Genomic DNA, 21883 nt, shown 5'->3' with positions numbered 1-21883 from the left:
GGAGTATAAAGAGTGACTTGCTAACTGCGAGTTATTTGGATAGGTTTTATAAAAGGAATCAACCTTCCTGATACAGACATTACTGACACCATGAATGCAAAGAATCATCCAATTCATTGTTGTCAAAGTGCTTAATTCTTTACTCTCCTAGCTTTGACCTTGGGGTCCTAGACTATGTAAGCCAGGTATTTTGAAGTTAAACTTTACAATTCCCATTTTTCTAGACCTTTATGACATTTACCTGGGGCAACATAGTGAATCATACATGCCAAAGCACTTTGTAAAGCTTAAATTATTAGAAAAATGCATCATAGTGACCATGGGCCCTAGTGGTAGTACCAGCAGTAATGAAAGTTGTATTATAAAATATACTGTAATCTGATGGCAGAAAATTATACTTGCACCTACAGAGTTGTATTCTAGTTCTACCTATATCCTGAAACGTGGTATTTCAGCAGAGACTCTTTCCTTTTCAAGTGGTGGCTGTTGGTTCCCCCCACACCTCAAATGCTGCAGGACTCGCTGGTGAGACTGGTGCCGCTGGTGCCCTGTGTGCCTCCTTGCTAACACAGATCAGCTGTATCTCTCCTCCTAGTTGCTGTCATCCACCGACCTTTTTCTCATTCTTAAAGACTGTGGCACCCGTCTCACAGTCTCCCTCTCCTCCCCAAGTCCTTCCACCGTCCTGGATGACATCAGCATCCACAAGGGCACCCGTGCAGTTCCTTGGCCTCCCAGTTTCTGGGCTTCCTTGTCTGCCCTGACCTCCTCCCCCTCCCCCTCCCTTCCCCTCCCCTCCCCTCCCCCTCCTCCCCTCCCTCCCCCTCCCCTCCCCTCCCCCTCCCCTCCTCTCCCCCTCCTCCCCTCCTCCCCCTCCTCCTCCCCTCCTCCCCCTCCTCCTCCTCCCCCTCCACCAGTCCCACAGTCCCCTTCCTGCCTTGTTGTCATCCCTGAAGTCACTGACTCAAGCATCCTACTCCCACCCAACGTGCTTATTCAGCTGCTCTCCCTGATACCACCCTGTGCCCTCATCAGGACCTCCAGTTCACGGACGCCTCTCCTTTCTAACTGCCTCTCCCTCATCCAGCATAGACTCCCTGGTTCATCATTTCTTGACAATGCCCTGAGCTCCCCGATCCTCTCCATTTCATTTACAGAGTTCCACTCCTAGATCACCTTACTATCTGCTTCCCTTACATCTGTAGTCAGGCATTCTTGGGCAAATTCACCTGACAAGGCAGATTATCAATTATAAATTAGTCATCTCTCCACCTCACATGGACCTTAAACACCCAAAAGAAAATTCAACCACATTTCAGTGGTAAACATATGCTCTTCTCTACTCCTATTTCAAACGTTGCCACTCCTCTCAAACTTCCAACCCCTGGGTCTCTCCTGGCAAATGATGTGCCTTCTTCCTTCACTGAGAAAATTGAAGCCCTTAGACAGAAACTGTCTCAAATGCCTGCTGCCTATCTTACAAGCCTACCAAGGCTGCCACCTCCCTCTCCCCCTTCACACCTGTGCATTAGAGGGGGCGTCTTCACTAAGGTCGCAGCAAGCTCTGGGCACCCAGTCCTATGGGTAATTCTCAGCCCTCCTCCTGATCTTTCAGCCACACTTAACACTACTGATGGCTCCTCCCCTTAAGTCACCTCTTCAGTTGGCTTCTGGGACACAAGCTGTAGGCATTTCATCTACGTCTTTGGCCACCTTTGCAGACTCATCCTTCCCTTCCTACCATCCTCAAGACTCTGTGCCAGGTTTTTTTCTCCTCTCTCTCAAGCTATGTCTTTTCCCAATCAAGCATTCAAACGTACTGCCATCAAAGACCAAGCTCGTGATCTCACCCATCTGTGCTTCTTCCATTTGTCCCCATCTCAGTGAATGTCACCACAGGCCATTCCATTATGATGTCTGAAACCCACTTTGGCCTCACTACCAATATCCAGTTCATTGCCTCCTAAACACATCTCCAATCTATCTTCTTCTTTTTTTTTTTTTTTCGATGTAGTCCCATTTCTCATCTCCACTGACACCACCCTAGTGCAATGCAGGCTGTCTAAATCCATTCTGGACCTCTCCGGTGTTTTCTCTCTACTGCAGAAAGACTAAGGTTTTCGTAACTCAAGACACATCACGTTGGTCCCCACACAATGGCTTTCCTGTTGTGCTTAACATTAAACAAAATTGCTTAACACAGTGTACCTTATCCTGTTTGATCTGTCTCCCGCCCACCTCTCAAGCCTTGTTTTGCATCACTCTGGTCCTCACATGCTATGCTCCAGATAAACTGGAGCACCATTTTCCATCCTGTCACGGTACCTCTGCATGTACTGGTCCGCTACCTAGATTGCTCTTCTCCCAGCTCATCTCTTCTCTTAAGTTCAGTGGAAGCCCTTCCTAACTCACTCAATCTAATTCATGCCTGCTTATTCTTCAGCTATTCCCCAGGGAAGACTTCCTGAACTTGGCCAGAGTATTCTGTGATCTCAAAGAACTAAGTTCCTATCCTTCATGGGTAGGAATCATCTCAACTTATAATTATATTCTCATTTCTGTGAGTTTGGTTATATCAGTTTTATCTAGATTATAAATTCGGTACCTGGAATATAAACTAATAAATAGGTATTGAAGGGGCAAACCATGATCATAGCCATCTGTGAAACTTGGAGAAGAATGTTATTTTTTCCATTCCTTTTTTCATTAAAAGGTATATAAAGATAATAAAGCATCTACAAAGCACTCTAGGTGATACAAAAACTCTCTTCTGTAAAGAGTAAGGAATTATTATTAATAATATTATTAATTTTGCTTTTATAGTGCAAGGTAATCTGATATAAACTCCTGCATGCTCTGGGGCCTAATGGACATGTATATTTATTTTAGCGTCAATATAGTTAGAGAAGTACAAAGTACACATATATTACAATCCTAGTTGCTTCATTATAGTTACAACCACTTCTTATAATCTAGTAACTTACAAGAGTCTAGTTTGATTTATGTTGTTTTAGAATATTCAAGCATAACTAAGCCAAGAAATATGCTCATCGAGGTATTCTGAAGAGAAATACAACTTGAAATGGAGTGGAAGACATAAATATTTATTGTCATCAGAATTCAGTCTTCTCTTTATTATATTATACCTGTTTATTATAAAAGTAACTGAGGGAGTGATAGAAATGAAGGGAAACGTCTTGGAGAAGTAAAACACGAAGATGCAGGAATGTGCCTCTGGTTGGCCCTTTCTCCTCCGTTGCCCTGCATATTTGTTCTTCAGTAAAAAAATGATGACCTTCGGCCTGTGTGCTTCTCTCTGCAGGTTTACAGAGAGCCAGTGCAAGAGCCCCTTCACCCTACAGGAGAGACTTTGAGGCCAAGCTCCGCAATTTCTACCGAAAACTGGAAGCCAAAGGATTTGGTCAGGGTCCAGGGAAAATTAAGTGAGTGCTCCAGTGCTTGGCACTGAACTCAGATGGTAGATGTTTCTATCCTTTTTTCCCCCATAACTTGGTAATATATGTTTGGAGATTGGATACCATGGTGTAGTATCAGTCATGTTCATAGAAGGGAGGAAAGAAAAAGTTAGGAAGTTGGAAAGAAAGAAGAAAGGAAGTTAAGAAATGGAAGGGAGGCAGGAAGAGAAGAGAAGGGAAGGAGAGGGAGAAAGAAAAGTAGATTTCAAACAAAACCATGTATAAAATCAATGGTAGATCTTTTTAGAAAACAAGGAATCTTGAACTAAATTAAAAAATCGTATGTTTCCCTTTACATATTCTTGGGACAAATTTACCTACTCATTAGTCAAATAGCTTTGATCTTTGGATCTAAGTAAAGAGTTGTGGTCTTTTTCCACTTTAGGTTTATTATTTTCATCTTGAAAAGCCAAACCCAAACTCAGGAATCCAACTTAAGAGATTCTTTTTGGAATTGATCAAAAAGAATCCTAAAGGTAGTCCAACTTGATGGAATGTGTCCCATTATGAAAGTGCACATGTTGTCCTTGTGCTTTCATGGTTTTGAAAAGAGTGTCAACATAAGGCCATAACTGAACTGACGGAATCTATACCTTGTTGGAGAGGCTGGGCAATGAGACCATCAGCCTGGGTCCCCACAGCTCACCTAGAACACTCCCTAACATCGGAGCCCGAGCACCCGCTCACCACCCACATGACTTCTTCTCCTTTCCAGGCTCATCATTCGGCGAGACCACCTGTTGGAGGGAACCTTCAATCAGGTTATGGCCTATTCCCGGAAGGAGCTCCAGCGAAACAAGCTCTACATCACCTTTGTTGGAGAGGAGGGGTGAGGCACCAGCACTTTTATGGAGACACCTTAGTGTGGGTAGACCAGAAACCCCAGATCCTGGGTGATTCTTCTCAAGAAGAAGCAGGATGTCTCTAAGCCTTTGCCCCACGGTGATTCTGATCATGTCCTCCCAGGAGGCCTTTCTCTCCAGGTGTTGCCAATCTTTAGGTTTCATGTTCTCTAAAAGCCTAAGATGATTGGCATGTTCTAGAGTCTGAGGTCACATGGTCAAAGTACAAGCCAAAATTACAGACCTAAACTACTGCATCTTTACTTTCTCATGTGGGTACCCTTCTGAGTTTCTCATCAAAGAACTCTTCCCCCAAGAGTGCATGTATATAACTACATACCAAATTTTTCATATAATTTCAGTGATTTCTTGGCAAGCCATCTCAACCGTGGAGGGCAAGCCCACCCAGGAGGGCATAGCAGAATGAACTTGAAAGTGTTTTCAATTCATACACATGCACACATGCACCATCACAGGAAATTCTTTTGTACCTCCCACAATGAAGTCCCGGTTTTGAATGGGGCATATCATACCTTTTATCCAAAAGGTATCATATGATCGAGGACAAAGGTTAAGGAACACTGCCATAAGCATTGGTGCATGGCCATCTAGTAAGAACATCATCCCCAAACCAATCACCTCATTCTCATTTTCTACAGCAAAGTATACTTCCCTTAGGATCCACTGTAAAGAGCAGAGGCTGCTCTCTGCTTTCCCAGTACTGACTCTGAAAGGGCAAGCCAGCCCCTGCGTAGGGATAGGTCCCCTGCCTCTCGCACGTAATGAGCTTCCCGGGCCTCTGCTTCCTTTGCAGCCTGGACTACAGTGGTCCTTCGCGAGAGTTCTTCTTCCTTTTGTCTCAGGAGCTCTTCAACCCTTACTATGGACTCTTCGAGTACTCCGCCAATGACACCTACACCGTGCAGATCAGCCCCATGTCTGCGTTTGTAGAAAACCATCTTGAATGGTAAGAGCTGGAATTTTTACTTTCTCGTGTTGGAAAGTTCTGGTCTTTCTTAGTCAGAAGACAGTGGTGTTTCTTGAGGACCACTGTGTTTGGAGCAGCGGCCGGATATCATGAGGGCTGATGGGAATGAATAACAAGGCACTAGAGCGAAGGTTGTCTGCCAGTCTTCACTCAGAATACAAAATAAATTACTAAAGACATACAAATTTCCTATCAACTGCAAATTGATGTAAGATACTGTCATTGCCTTCTGAGGAGACACGAAGGTAAGTAGACATAGGTTCTGAATGTTGATAATTCTACTAAAATCCTAAGAGTCCCCTGCAGAGGCTTCTTGAAGGTATTTGTAGGCAATTCTCTGATTTGGACCAACAGCTTTCACACTGTGGCCATCAGCTTCTGCATCTTGCTGTAAAATAAGTCTGTTGGGTCAGATGATCTCTCAGCATCCTTCTGACTTGAAAATGCAGTATCTCTTTGGTCCTCTCTTCTTGAGACATCAATTGCCACTTACTGAAATGAGTAAGAAGATCAGTATCAGTCAATTCTGTGTAGTTCTGTGGGTGAGATACCTCAGATATGGGTGTTAGAAGTCTCCAGAAAGCTGCATGGGACATCTAGGATGCCTGCACTTTCCTACTGTGTCACCACCACACCTGACTTGAAAAGTACCCCTGACTTCATTGCAGGAGCTCCTGCCATGAGGAGGGAAACAAGTCTCGGATACTGCTGATGTGGGTTCTTGTCTGACATTGCTTATTGATGATGTGTCATGGGGCTGCTGGTGAAGGGAGCTTCTCGGGTAAAACCTGGGCCTGCTGGGCGTATGGCCCAAATCCCCATATTTTGGTTTTACGGCAACAGAACAACCCACCTCTGCTACAGCTGCCAGCTACAGCCAGTGACCTCTCTCTCCAAACACTCTCAGCTTTGAAGTTCTTTTTTTGTTATTTTTTCATTTTTTAGAATTTATTTTATTGAAGTATAGTTGATTTACAACATTGTGTTAATTTCTGCTTTCCAGCAAAGTGATTCAGATATATATTTTTTTCTTTTTCATATTCTTTTCCATTATGGTTTATCATAGGATATTGAATATAGTTCCCTGTGCAATACAGTAAGACCTTGTTGTTTATCTATTCTATATATAATAGTTTTCATCTGCTAATCCCAAACTCCCAATCCATCCCTCCCCCTCCAAATCTCCCCCTTGGCAACCACAAATCTGTCCTGTACGTCTGTGAGTCTGTTTCTGTTTCGTAGATATGTTCATTTGTGTCATATTTTAGATTCCACATATAAGTGATATCATATGGTATTTGTCTCTTTCTGACTTGCTTCATTTAGTATGATAATCTCTAGGTCCATCCATGTTGCTGCAAATGGTATTATTTCATTCTTTTTTATGGCTGAGTAGTATTCCAGTGTGTGTGTGTGTGTGTGTGTGTGTGTGTGTGTGTGTGTGTGTGTGTGTACCACATATTCTTTTTCCATTCATCTGTTGATGGACACTGAGGTTGTTTCCATGTCTTGGTTATTGTAAATAGTGTGCTATGAACATAAGGGTGCATGTATCTTTTTGAATTATAGTTTTGTCCAGGTATATACCCAGCAGTGGGATTGCTGGATCATATGGTAGTTCTATTTTTAGTTTTCTGAGGAACCTCCGTACTGTTCTCCATAGTGGCTGCACCAACTTACATTCCCACCAACAATGTAGGAGGGTTCCCTTTTCTCCACACCCCATCCAGTATTTGTTATTTGTAGATTTTTTAATGATGGCCATTCTGACCATTGTGAGTTGGTACTTCATTGTAGTTTTGATTTGCATTTCTCTAATAATTAGTGATATTGAGCATCTTTTCATATGCCTACTGGCCATCTGGATGTCTTCTTTGGAGAAATGTCTCTTTAGGTCTTCTGCCCATTTTTTTATTGGGTTGTTTGCTTTTTTTGTTATTGAGTTGTATGACCTGTTTGTATATTTTGGAAATTAAGCCTTTATTGGTCACATCATTTGCAAATATTTTCTCCCGGTCCGTAGATTGTCTTTTCATTTTGTTTATGGTTTCCTTTGCTGTGCAAAAGCTTGTAAGTTTGATTAGGTCCCATTTGTTTATTTTTGCTTTTATTTCTATTGCCTTGGGAGATTGGCCTAAGAAAACATTGGTATGATTTATGTCAGAGAATGTTTGCCTCTGGTCTCTTCTAAGAGTTTATGGTGTCATGTCTTGTATTTAAGTCTTTAAGCCATTTTGAGTTTATTTTTGTGTATGGTGTGAGGGTGTGTTCTAACTTCACTGATTTGCATGTGTCAGCTCTGAAGTTCTTGAGCTGACGCAGGCGTGTCTGCATCAAGTGTTACAGTGGGTCTCTTGACTCTCCGCAGGTGAAGAAGCAAATGTGGCCCTTTGTTTTTCCTTTTCCTGTAACTTATCAAATAAGTGGATGATGAAACCTGGGAGGCAGAAACACGTAGATGGGGCAGGCGGAGCAGGAAGTGGCCACTGAGGGGACTTAGGAATGAGAATTGAAGGCTACATCTAACTTAGTCACGTTCAGGCAGGGTTCATTCCAGCGGTGGAGAGTGCCATACCCCATGCCACAAGAATATATATGTACACAGAGTATACTTCATATAATCCCTTAATTCTCTTAGTCTGTGAGCATGAAATTTAAGATGGTGTCTTGAAGGTCATGAATTAGAGTCAGGAAATATTTTCATCAAATATCGTAGCAAATAGGAAGGACTATGCTGGGTGTTGTGGGATACCTTCATTAATTAAGCAATTGTAAATCAAGCATGTGCTATGTGCTAGGAGGATACAAAGACGAAGTGAATGAGATCTCCCCCCTCAAGGGGGGAGCATGTGAGTAAATCAATAATTCCACTACAATAGCTTAAATGCCAGGTTATGCATACATAATACACGTGTGTGTGTGTGTGTGTTTGAGAGAGAGAGAGCGCCCCCGAGATGCATATATAAGCCTGGGAATTGTATTAAATCACAAGGGGAAATGTCTCACTCAGCCCAAAGCAAGGGATGGGGGAGTGGGGAGTGAAACCAGGGGATCTCATAAAAAGAGGGGATAATTGTGCCATCTTTTTTTTTTTTTTCTAAAGAGAGTGGGTATACGAGCCAAGTCTTAAGGGACAGTTGAGTAGGAGACTAGGTAGAGAAGGGGAGAAAAGACGTTTTGAGGATCCAGTATTGGAAGCAAGACTCGAAAGGCGTGGGAGGGAATAGAGCCTTCGGCAAGCAGTGTAGGTGGATCAGAGCCAAGAATGGCCTTTGGGGTTGTGGTGGGAATGAGGCTGGAGACAAAGAGAGAGACCGATGGTCTCATCCCATAGGGAGAATGCTATCATTGGATTTGTGTTTTCAAAAAGTAAATCTTGCTGTAATGTGGGGAAAATTTTGAGGGAAGGCTGGAAAGAGCCGAGACCAGCTCTGAAGCTGTTGATACGTCATGGGGAGAAACAGACGATCAAAACTGAGACAGAGGCAGGGTCTGAGAGAGGAGGGGACTGACTTTGGGAACTTCTCGGAAGGAGAAGAGACTGAACTAGTTGGCTCACTGGTTTAATGTTGAGGTGAAGGGGAGAGAAAAATATAGAATAAGTTCAAAGTTCCTGGTTGCACCATGCGATGGATTGCGACCATTCACTGTGATGGGAGTTATGTGAAATAGATGATACTTAGAGGAAAGATGAGGAATTCACTCTTTGACACGTAGAATTTGCAGGTGCCCTTATAAATACACACGGATATATTAGTATGTAACTGGAATATGGCCCTGGGGAGCTGGGCTGGAAACTGAGTTTGAGAGGTACCAACACAGCCGGAGTGGCTCAGCCATGGGAGGAGATGGGAGCTCGCAGAGAGGTGGACCATGCTGATGTGTCAGGGATGGGCAGAGCCAAAGGTCCCTGGGGAGAGCTAAGAAGGAGTGGCCAGGGACTTCCCTGGTGGCACAGTGGTTAAGACTCCATGCTCCTAATGCAGGGGGCCCGGGTTCGATCCCTGGTCAGGAAACTAGATCCCACATGCATGCCGCAACTAAGAGTTCACATGCCACAACTAGGGAACCAGCGAGCCACAACTAAGGAGCCCGCGAGCCGCAACTAAGACTCTACGCAACCAAATAAATAAATAAATATTTTTTTTAAAAAAGAAGAAGGAGTGGCCAGAGCGCTCAGCCTGGGAGGAATGGAACAGAGAAGGAGGTGCTCCGACGAGGACCTGCTGAGGGGGAAGAAGGCAGTCTGAGAAGGTGGAGGCCAGAGGAGGTGTGCAGGCAATAGAAAGGGGTCCCCAGGGGTTCAGAGCCCAGGATTGGGAGGACAGAGCTTAGGACATCAGAGTAGGGAGAGCGTTCAGATGACCAAGGGAGTTGCGTTTGGATGGTGGCAGAGGTTCATGGGGGTAAGCGCCCTGGTGGCGTGAAGGGAACCCAGCGTTCTGGAGGAAACCTTGGGATCCAGCATGTCTCAGCACAGATGCAGGGGAAGGCCACAGGCAAAGGCCTGATGAAAAGCACAGGAGAAACGCTGGACTTCTGGCCTGCTCAGTCACTTTCCACCAGGGAAGGCACCTCGCCAACTGCCCAACCCCTGCTTTCTTTCGTCCTGACTCTGCTGTCTCTGACCATCTCTGGCTGGAGCAGGCCGTGTCACTATGTCTGTTACACTTCAGCGCTTGGAGGAAGGAAACCACAGGGATGTTTTAAGAATTAGCAAAATTCTCTGGATGGATCCTTTATAAAGGTCAAAGGCCTGTAGTGCCTGGCCCAGAGGTTAGTTACCCTCTGTCTTTGCAAAGGAAAGGACGTGAGGACTTTCACCCGCTGAGGTTCCCGCTCATGTTGAGAATATTTGCTGTGTAGCCCGGAAGCAAAATGACAGGTACCTTTCTGAGCAACTAGCAATCTGAACAGAGCTCACGCAGGTGAGAGCTCCCTTTTAGCTCAACATTGGATGATGAATTGTTATGAAGTGAGCCGGGGCCTCCCCTCTGATCCGAGGCTCTGACTCTGTACCTCAGTCCCCTGAGCCCTGGGCTGGCAGAAAAGCCAGGATGCAGAGCCAGCAGTGGTCCCAGATGGTACCACGACCCTCACGTGGGGTCCGACTCTTGTCTCATCAGTGCTTCAGAGGTCCTGGGGGAAGGAAGAGGGTCTCCTTTGGGCGTCACTGCCACACAGAGAGAACTTGAGCCACTGGGTACGAGCCTGCTTTAGCTTTGAATGGGAAGCCCTGCTTGGCTGTGGGCGTCTCAACCAGATGGTAATGCTGCAGTTATTCCTTCTGTGTACGAGATTTATATGACAAAGGTGGCAGTTCAAGTCAGTTGGAAAAGAACGGACTATGTAGTCAATGAGGCCAATATAACTGGCTCTACAACCAAAAAAAATTAGGTTAAATTCCTCTCCAACTTGAAAGCACATGTAAAAAATATAACAGTAAGATTTCTTCAGAAAACTCTAGGTGACTTTCTATATATTCTAGAAAATAAACATTATTGAGAACAGAAAACAAACTCAGGAAACTTTGAGTGGTAGAGGCTTTTTCACTCAAGATTGGAACCCTGGAATCTAGCAAAGAAAAGGAAAATATATTTGAATATATAAAAATGAAAATATTTTTTATGGCAAAAATACCATAAATAAAGGCAAAAGGCAAGCTTTGATTTTGAAAAATAATCTTTGCAACTCAGGAAAATCAGAGGCTGAAAATCTGCAATATAGATTTCAAAGAGCTCTTCCACCTTGGAAAGAAGAGGAGAAACAACTCTAGAAAAATCAGCAAAGAAAATGAAAAAAGCTGTTCAGAGAAGAAAAAATCCAAATAATCACCAAACCCATAAAAAGAATTTCAATTTTATCAGTGGCCAGGGATATTTAAGTAAAATAAACTATGATATATCACTTTATAACAATCAAATTGGCAAAAATTAAAAAGAATTATATTACCTCTTTTCAGGGGGACATGGGTGAAAGTTTATTCTCTTCCATCACCAATAGAAATGTGAATTTTGATAGCCTTTTTTAAACACATGATCAACAACATATATTAAAACTTTTAAACCCATATACCCTCTGGCCCATGAATCTCTCTCATAGAAATAAAAGCACTGCTATAAGGACTCTTATAATAACAGCTAATATTATTGAGCCCTTATTATGGGCCAGGTATCTTTGTAAAAGCTCTACATGAGTTGAACATCCTGTTATGATCTCCCTATTTTACAAATGAGGAAACTGGTACCCATAGAGGTTTAGTACTTGCTCAAGGTAGCATAGCCAATAAATGGCAGAGCCAGGAATCCAACCCAGGCAGCATGGCTCTCCAGTGCAAACTTTTAAAAGCTATCCTATCCTCCCTAACAAAACATACCAGGATGTTTATTTCAGTATCATTTGTAAAGACACAAATGTAGAAGCAACCCAACTGTCCATCAACAGAGACCAGTTAATTTCATCACAGCAGCTCCACACTGCACCATGATATGAGGCGTAAAAGAGCTGAATTAGAATCTTACCAGATGATGGAAGAGGATTTCTTCAAGATATTGTTGAGGGAAGAAAAGCAGAAAACTATGAACAACACAATTTAAAAACTGAAAAATAATGATGCAAAACCTGTACCTGTATGGATATAGATATGTGAATATAAATAACTTAGTATGTGATTAAATGACTTAGAGGAAAAATATGGAAGGATACATCTTAGTCAGCATGGGTCCCAGGAGATGAGATGAGGAGAGAGCAGCCAACCAGGCCAGAAGGAGACAAAACCAATGATAATAAAAAGGTATCTGTGAGCATATTAATGAATTGATATAAAAATTACAAGTGTGTGTAAATTTTTAAAATTAAATCCCTAACGACTAAAATGCCGTTTGGTACAAATGGCTTAGCTAAGTTATTAGAAAGAAACAAGTGTCCTAGACATGAATCCCTCAACGCGCCCTCCGATTTCTGAGGACCCGATGCTGGTCGCACGAACTCCTGGGCAGTCAGTGAGCCTCTGGCGTATTAGAAATGCCACACAGACGCACTGCCACCTCGCTCACTCTACCTCTGGTGTCTTCCATTCTCCATCCCATTTGCCCTCCCTTTACTCAGCCCCCAAAGCTTTAATAATTCCCACTGTCTACAAAATGAAGTCCAGATTCCTCAGATCCTCAGGGGCTCCCCAAGGTGCAAGATCACCTGTCTTGGGACACCATCTACCTCTCCCGGCAGCTCCTCCTCCCACCCCCGTGCTCCGTCAGGTGCGCTCCTCTCCCTTACGGGCCCCGTCATTTCCTCTGTTCTCTCATTTATGTGGGTCCACGTGTCACCCACCCTTTAAAGCCCATTTAAAATACTTTATAGTTCTTTTGTGACTTCTTTCCTGAACTTTCTTCTGAAGAGTAAGTTCATCTTCTCTTGAGTTCTTTATTTATTTTTTTAAATATTTATTTATTTATTTATTTGGCTGCGCCGGGTCTTAGTTGTGGCATGCGGGATCTTTAGTTGTGGCATGCATGCAGGGTCTAGTTCCCTGACCAGAAATTGAACCCGGGCCCCCTGCATTGGGAGCACAGAGTCTTAACCCCTGGACCACCAGGCAAGTCCCCTTGAGTTCTTTTAGAAACAAAGGTTTTCAGACACTTTTAGCTGAAACCTTGCTTTCCAATGAAATTTACATTCAGTCCCAGTATCTAGGACAGAAGAAGGTGGAGCGAGTCTCCTTCAAGGAGTCTGGGGGCTGGTCATTTGTCCACTCGGACTCTTCTTCCTCCTCCCCATCTTTATGCTTCTGTGCAAAACAGTTTGAATAGAACACCACTCTGGGCTGTCTGCATTTCTCATTCCATCTCTCCCTGGCTACTCTGTATTGTAAGGATTCGTGCTAGCTTCGAAACTGGATCCAGCAGCAAGCACGTTATCGCCCCTTGCAACCAGCATGGTTTCTGGCATACAGGCAGCACCCTTCAGTTCCTGAGGCAGGGTGCCACACAGCCAGAGGAGTAAATTCCTGCTCCAACTCTCAGCTGCTGTGTGACCCTGAGCAGGTTTCTCAACCTATCTGAATCTCAGCCTCCTTTCCCATGAAAAGGTGATAACAGTGCCTATTCTGTGTGATGGTCGTAAGGGTACTGGAAAAGTGACTGGTACCCAGTAGGCATTTAACAGATGCGGATGCCATCATTCTGTCCTTGAGTGTATGTGTGTATTTTATAGGGACATCAGAAAGTGTTAGAGAAAGCTAGGTTGGTTCTCTTGATCCCAGGTTTCTGAGCCTTGACACTATTGACATTTGGGGCCAGATGATTCTTTATGGTGGGGACTGTCCTGTGTGTTGGAGGATGTTGAACAGCGTCCCTGGCCTCTGCCCACTAGGTACAGTCTCACCACTACCACCACCCCGGGGTTGTGACAACCAAAAGTGTCTCCAGATATTGCCAAACATCTCCCTATTGAGAACTACAGCTTTAATGTTCCCATATGGAAAAAGCTTGGAAAAAGAAATGCGTCACATGGCTGACCAAGGGCAGCAATATCTTTGCAGGATTAAGAATATTTCCGTGGCCTATAGTTCTATAGAAAAACATGTTTATATTCAAAATCTCTGGTTCCTGGACCAGCATAACCCAGCCCCTGAGCGGGGACAGGGCAAGAGCCACAGTGCAGTCAGGCCCCTGAGCTGAGCCCATGCCCTGATTCCCTTCAAGTCCATCCAGAAGAGAACCTCCCACTTGCTTCCTTTTTTTTTTAATACCCTTTATGAGTCGTTTCAAACATCCAAACAACAGACATGCCTAATGCTCTTATCACCCAGTTTCAAGAACGTGTACACTTCTCCAGATCTGAATTTGATTTTTTTAAAGTAAAATTTACACGTTACGTGCACCAACTTTATCTGTATATTTTTGACAAATGTATATACATGTATATCCTACATCCTTATAAAGATATGGAATTTTTCTGTCACCTCAAAAATCTTCTCATGGTCCTTCCCAGTCTATCTCTGACCCCTCTTAACTCCATGAAACCACTGAATAGATATTTTCAGCACCTGTTTTCTTTGTATGCTCTAGAACTTCATAGAAATGAAATTATTTCGTTAGTCCTCTTTAGTAGTAATTCTTCCACTTGCTTTTTTTTTTTTTAACATCTTTATTGGAGTAAAATTGCTTTACAATGGTGTGTTAGTTTCCGCTGTATAACAAAGTGAATCAGCTACACGTATACATGTGTCCCCATATCTCCTCGCTCTTGCGTCTCCCTCCCACCCTCCCTATCCCACCCCTCTAGGCTTCCCAGGACAGTTGCCTCCCCGACTCATTCAGGGACAGAGCTTGGAGTGAGGCCACGCCCCTTGGGAATCAGGATTCCCACAGCATTTCTGGGTGGTTGGGAGGGTGGAGGGCAGGGAGTGTTCAGGCAGGTGGTTTTGTCACCTGCCCAGCAGCAGGTCACCCTCTCACTCCCGGCGGGCCTGCATGTGCAGGAGGACCAGATGCCACGCCTCAGTCTTCCCACAGACCAGGAGGGAGCAATTACAGAGCAAACCACTGGCGGGGATGTCAGGACCAAGCCCAACCCACGATTAGCTGTAGAGATGGGACACTAGCTTAGGGCCAAACCCTGAACTCAGCTGGCAGGAATGTGCACCCAGCAGAGGGAATGCAGACCGCGCCGGGCGTGGCATGGGAGCCGGGGAAATGTCGTTCTGTAAGTACAGGGAGCTGCAAAGAACTAGCCTGCCCTTCCCAAATACTGACTGCAGAACAGCTCCATAGCGGGGACGTGCTTTTTGCTGGCACTTGCCCCCGTGTTCACATTCCAGAGGGAGCTCTGTTTGTTTTAATTTGTGTTAGTCGTCCGTAGACCTGATCACTGCTTTTTCTGGAAGCTCAGTTGGGTGGGGCAGCTGGAAGGGTGCAAGGTTTTTGAGGAGACAATGAAAGAAGAAAGGGAAAGACTTGAATTATAAGAGAGGTCAGAACATTGATGGGACAGGAGCCCGAGGAGGCGGAAGGGAAGGGGATCTATGGCACAAGTGGAAAGAGAAACTGAAACCAGGGCGGCCCTTCGTCCTCTGGACTGGAGGGAAACACATGGCAAGTGTCGCCACGTACAGGCTGGTGACACAAGAAGGGGATTAGCTTGGGACAAAAGGAAGAACCCCTCCCCTGTTTAATGGGACAGGAGGAGGCATGCATGCAGGTCACTGGGCTGAGAGGAGGCCAAGCAGGACCCTTCACATCCTCTGCTTTTGGAAGAGACAGGTCTTTGAACTCCATCCTTCTCTGGTGCCCACGCATAGAGCACAGTGACTGTTGCCTAAGTCAAAACTTCACTTCCGACTCTCACGCCATTTTTTTCCACTGTAAAAAAAAAAAAAAAAAAAGGATGAGGGACTTGGAGTCTGTGGTCCTCAAACTTTAGTCAACAACTGCAGAGCTTGTTTTAAATGCAGATTCCCAGAACCCACCCCACAGAGAGTCTAATCTCCAGGCACCTATACTTGAACAAGCACCCCAGGGAACCTGATGCCAAAGGAAGGATCGCCACCCTTGGAGAAACACTGCCCCAGATGCTGGCGGCTTCAGGACCCCTCCAGAGAGTGTGAGAAGAAGAAAGCTAGATGTGGGTGCAGTTTTCACACAAAGAAATGAAATCACCCGAGCCAGAAACGACAGATTTTCACTCCATTTACCAATACGTGAGAAGTTAGAAAACATGAAGGTCCAAAGAGGAAGGCAATAATATTGGGTAGAGCATGGAAACAGATATTGTGTGGGAACCTCATATTTAATGCACTTAAATAGTGAGGTTGAGGAAGGATAATTATTTTTAATTAATCAAAGTTACAAGCATAAGGAAAAAGAAGTATCTTTGAGATGGGTTTTTAAAATATAATGGAATTTAGCAATTATGGAGTGCTTTTTCATCTTCAAAGAACCTATTAACATTAAAGTACTGTTTTCTAAAATTCTCCCTCGAGGTAGGTAAGCAAAATTGAACATTATTATCCCTTATTTGTAGATGGGGAGAGAAGAGTGGAGAGGCTGTTTCAACCTAACATTGAAAGGACTTACCAAAAAAAAATAAGTTCCCACTGTAGAGATCTGGGTTTCCCACCTTTAGCTATCCTGGATGCTTATATTATTAGACAAGAAGTCACAGCACGTTTTGTATAAGTGACCACTGGTGGAGGTGTGAATAAATTTCTGTGCCGCACAGAGGCGGGAGATGCCATTTCCTGTTCTCCTAATTTCCCTGGTGTGTTAGGATTTAAACTGAGCAAAGGTTTCAAAAGAAGCAAAGTTAATTAATTTGACCAGGCTGTTTACATTACCTTACTTCAGTGTCGTAACATGTAACCTGGGGATTAAAAATTAGGCTTCGATTAGGTGACTCAAACTTTTTTGTGGATACATTACGGCTTGATTAAGTAAATGGAAATGGCTGCTGCTCACCTTAAAAATTTGCTTTGAGGACAAAGGAAATGAAAGTACTCAAGTAACAATACAAGCCCGAGAATAAATTACAATATGTAGTTAATATCGTGGCTGAGAAAGCCTTACACTTGACCCTTTCTAAGTATAAAAATGTTAAAATTTGGAACTATTGGTTAAGTCATTGAAAGATGTACTTTCCAAGAGATGTGTTCATTTTCTGATTTGTTTAAATACCAAATAGAATTAAGAGAGTCAACATCTCGTCTTCAAAAGACTTTTTGTCTGTTGGAAGAGCTTTTCTAAAAACATAAGTTCTGTGAAAATACAAAGGTTTATCTTCTGTCTAGCCTCAATTTCATTAGAGGAAATATATATTCAGAGCAGTGGGAAGGGTGAAGAGTTTTACGGCAACAGAATTTGGAATGAATGGAGGGCCAGGGCCAGGGTCAGGGTCAACCACCTGGAATCGATTTCCTAAGTTAAGAATAGTAAAGCTGTCTGGGGAAAAAAAAATGTGTTGAAAAGGACATTTGCACAGGTGGACCTGGGACAAAAGTTCAACCCTAGTCAAGTTGAGAACAGGATCAAGGTACCTAAATGGTCTCAGGATCTGAGAAGGGGAATAATTGGTGGAGACGTATAAATCTAATGATTAGGAACATCATTGTGAAAGACACATGGGAATCACTCCAGACATCTAAGAAAGTGTGTGACATAATCCAGGAGACAGACCCTCAGGCACAGGCTGGGAACAGACCAGACAGATGCCTTGGGACCTCTGGGGCCCAAAGGGGCAAGAAGGACTTTCAGGTTTCAGATGATGAATAGCAAACGTAGACTCCAAGGTTGGCTTTCCTTACTATCCAGACTTCTAGGGACTTTCTCCTTATATTTTCATCTCAAAGAACATCAACTAATTCTATGCTATAAAGAAAAATATAATCAGTCGATAAATCTTCAAAACAATCAAGCTAAATGGGACATAGTCGCAAGCCCTGACATCATGTTGATTCATTTATATATTGTTTATGCTTCCCATACTTCCCCTCTACCAATACAATTAATTCAGAACCAATTACTTAAATAGCTTCAAGTGTTCCTGGTATGTGGTTATACCAGTACGTACGCTTTTGTGTAGCATGAGAACATTATGTTGTCAGAGCCATTATTATTTTGCCAGTCAGGTGGAAATTACAGAATGTCATTTCAGTTGAGACTTAGGTAGTAGTTCAGTAATTCTAATAATTTCCTGAACCATAATGTCACTAGTCTATATGCCCCATGGAAGCTTGGGAGCCTTGTCTGTTGTGCTCTAAGTACCCCAGCAACTAGACAGTGCCTCAAAAATGGTAAGTACCTCATTATGATTTGTTGAAAGATTGAATGAATGAATGAATGAATGAATGAAAACCCTAAAAGTTGTTTAGGTTATATCAAATTGATTATTTTTTTCACCTGACTCAGTTTTTGTGTAATACTGTGCATGGCTTAATGAGTCACAGGCAGAGAAGGACGCAACATTTAAAGGGTCAGTAGGGCACTATGGGTTTTGCCTGAAGTACAGTGACATTGTTATTCCTTTATTCTCTGGTCTTTGCAGCTCAGATAATTAAGACCTTTTAAACCTTCACCTTCCTGTTTTACCCAGTTAGATGAGGATAGAGCAGATCTCAGAACATTTCAGTAATCCAGGCAAGCAGCACGTTTTGGTCAACTTTCCTATATAATTCTGGGCATGGAACCAGAGTCTGTGTCTTATTGAAAATTAGATAAATTCTCCTCTTGCATGAAATTAAAAATATGACTTTAGTGGGTCAACTTATAAACTCTACAATAATAGGTTTAGTGATAAATGTCCAAGAAGACGAAGGAAGAGAGGTGTCCTTTGCATTGGGTACTATATTACTCTCCAAGAGCTACCTTAGCAAATTACCACAAACTGGGTATTCTCCGTTCTAGAAGCCAGAAGTCCAAAAGTGAGGTGTCAGCAAGGACATGTTCTCTGTCCAGGCTCTGGGGGAGAATCCTTCCTAGACTCATTCAGCTTCTGGTGGCTCCAGGCATTCCTTGGCTTTTGGCTCCATAACTTCAGTCTCTGATTCTGTCTTCACATGGCATTTTGCTCTGTTTCTGTGTCTTCTCCTCTTCTGTCTCTTATAAGCACATTTGGCAGTGGATTTAGGGCCCACGTGGATATTCCAAGATGATCTCATTTGGGGATCCTTAATGATATCTGCAAGGACCCTTTTACTTAAGGTCACATTCACAGGATCCAGGGTTGAGGAAGACGATGCATCTTTGGGGGGGGGGCACATTCAACCCACTACAGATACAGATAATCTGCATTATATACTTCTAGAAGAGCTTTCTCTGAACAGGAGGCGCCCATTTGGCCCACCATGTTGCCATGTTGAGGAATAAGTAGCCCTGGTCTTACTCCTTTGCCCCCTGTAGGGCTGATTTTAGTGAAGGGCACTTGGGCTAGACACATTCATTTCAGTTGCTAATTAGCAATCAGAAGATCATATCCTGTCATTATCTTGTGTTGGCAGGGTCTCTTTCAGGACAGATGAAGAAAACTTCAAGTTTTCTCAGCTAATTTGCAGTGCTGTTTCCACACACAGGGAAGCTATGAAAGCCAAATATAAATCAGGCCTTGCATCTACAATATTTAAACAATTTGAGGGGGGATGAGGGAGGCTATTCTTTACCCATGCCTTGAAACATTATCTAAGTAAAGGTGCTGAAGAGAATAGACTTAACTTCCTACTGTATAGCACAGGAAACTATACTCAATATTATGTAGTAACCTATAAGGGAAAAGAATCTGAAAAAGAATAGATATATGTATATAACTGAATCGCTGTGCTTTACACCTGAAACTTATACAATATTGTAAATCAACTCTACTTGAATAAAAAAATTAAAAAGTATATATATATATATACTAGTTTAGATTAAAAAAAAAAAACTAACTTTCCTAGCCCCAGTGACCTTGACCTACATTCGACTCCAGCCACCTGCTCCCATAATAGCCCTCCCAGCCTCATTATCACCCAGAACTGTGCCATATCTGAAATTGACGACTCTAAAATCCCTTCATCCATCATTCTACAGCCAGTGTTCCCACCTCCTCCCACCAGCGCAGCTGCTCACCAAGTTCATTTGCACCTCAGACTCACCATCCCCTGCCCATCTGGCATGGTTTCCTTCACCCCAGGCCTCCTGAACGCCTCCTTCCCTTGTACACAATTCCCCCTCCCCTCCACGCTTACACCCCATCTGATGGGCAAAACGCCACCTTGGATCAATATCATAACTCACTCTCCCATGTTCAACACCAGAGCTGTTTCCTGCACCTCTAGCACCAGAGAAAATGAAATGATCCTGAGAGACGGTACAATCCTAAATCATACTCTCTGACCTCAGCAGGTTCTACAGCAAAGCTCACCTGTCCTTTGATGCATCTTTCATTCCACTGGCCTGAAAGCCCCTACCAACCAGACTCCTTCACTTTGAGGAGATGCCTTCAGATCTTACTGAAGTGGAAACTCTGAGGGGACCACCTCCATTTCCCACCATGACTACAAATACCCACTCGACCCTAACACTTCCCTGCATCGCCCTTCTCCCGGTCCACGCAGATCTCCCACTGAGGCTCTGGTTCCATCTGTTCCCATCTCCTCTATGCTCTTACTCCAGAAAATTTCTCTTTCTCATCTGCCTTTATACTTTACCCTCTCCCCCTGCTTACGGCTCCTTTCCCTCATTCTCTCCTTCACCTACTGAAATCTGACATCAGTATTCGGCACCAAAATTGCTCTTTCCTTGAACAGTAGAGACCACCTAATCGCAAACTTAGGGGACTATTATCCCTCTCGACCTTAATGGAAACATCACTGCAGTAGATATGGACTCCTACCTCAAAGTCTACTCCCTTAGATTCTGAGACACCAATGTCTTCTAGTTTGCCTTGTATCTCTGTTATATGCAAATAAACATATATAATTTTATCACATCAGTAACCCACATTCATTGCAAAAAAATTTAATATACATAAGGAAGTAAGCCCACGCAGAAATAAATGCTATTAATATTTTGACTTAAGTGCTTCCATGCTATTTTATTGGATGGATGGATGGGTGGATGGATGGATGGATGGGTGGATGGATGGATGGACAGACGGATAGATGGAAAGATATAATTTTACATAAAATATAGCAATGGAATCAAAGTAAACTTCCATAAAGTTCTCTCCATGTCAAACTATGAATTCTAAATCTATGTTTTTATCCTGACCTCTCTGCTGAGCTTCAGACTCTTTTAGCTTTTATCCCTGCTAAACATCGTCAACTTGATCCCCCTCGAAGTTAACATCTAATCTCTCCCAGGAGCCACTTCCTGTCATCTTTCTCTTCTCCTTCTGCTTACATAAAGCTCCCTGTCCTGCCAATTTTATCTCCAAAATGTTCTTCACAATTCCCTGGACATACTGTAATACCCTCCCCTGTGTCCCTCCTAGAACTATCCCTCACATGGCTGCAGGCTGATTTCTCTAAAATCCCAAAGCAAGCATGTCACCCCCTTGGCTTAAGCCCTTCCGCGGGTCCCCATTCTCTACAACTGAAAGGCTGAACTCGTTGGCACGGAGAATAACACCTTCCAGGACCTCCCGCTTCCTCTTGATTCGGCCTGATCTTGCCCCTTCTCCCTCTTTCTGCTCTAGTCATTGTGAATTTCTTGCTGTTCTAAACATATTCCATTCTGTTTCCTGCCTCTTTCCTCATATGATTTTATTTTCTTGGAAAGCCCTTCCGTGCCTTCTGAAGCAGACTAATTTTCTACTCATTCTTCAAAGCTCACCTCAGTCATCACTTCCTCCAGGAAGCCTACCTAGATTTAATCCCTCCCAAGTCAGCTAAGTCTCCCTCCTCTGGGTTTTCACACCTCCCGTGCCCTCTTCTACTGCACGTGCTACATGGTAATGAAATGCTGCATTGCTACATCTCTCCCCCTTACCGAACTGTACATTCTTCAGAACGATCGTTTACCTTCATGTCTTTGTACGCAGCTGGCACAGAGGAAGCACTCGGTAAATTTGTTGAGATTAAAAATGCATGAACACACTGTAATTTCTCT

At 43.5% G+C, this 21883-nt stretch overlaps 1 protein-coding gene across 2 annotated transcripts in view; it reads left to right on the top strand.

Moving 5' to 3' along the window:
* The window catches only part of HECW1 (HECT, C2 and WW domain containing E3 ubiquitin protein ligase 1), a 467976-nt gene that overhangs the window by 414828 nt on the left and 31265 nt on the right, over positions 1 to 21883 (top strand). For both annotated transcript variants that reach the window (XM_082399702.1, XM_082399703.1), the window contains exons 20-22: positions 3323 to 3443; positions 4192 to 4305; positions 5133 to 5285. In XM_082399702.1, coding sequence (XP_082255828.1) covers positions 3323 to 3443; positions 4192 to 4305; positions 5133 to 5285 — 388 coding nt within the window. The remainder of the gene's footprint in view (positions 1 to 3322; positions 3444 to 4191; positions 4306 to 5132; positions 5286 to 21883) is intronic.

This window comes from Balaenoptera borealis, assembly GCF_965194805.1.
Source record: "Balaenoptera borealis genome assembly, chromosome: 7".
In the NCBI taxonomy this organism is placed as follows: domain Eukaryota; kingdom Metazoa; phylum Chordata; class Mammalia; order Artiodactyla; family Balaenopteridae; genus Balaenoptera; species Balaenoptera borealis.
Note: the sequence above shows the minus strand (reverse complement) of the source record. Positions and strands in the feature narration are given on the sequence as shown.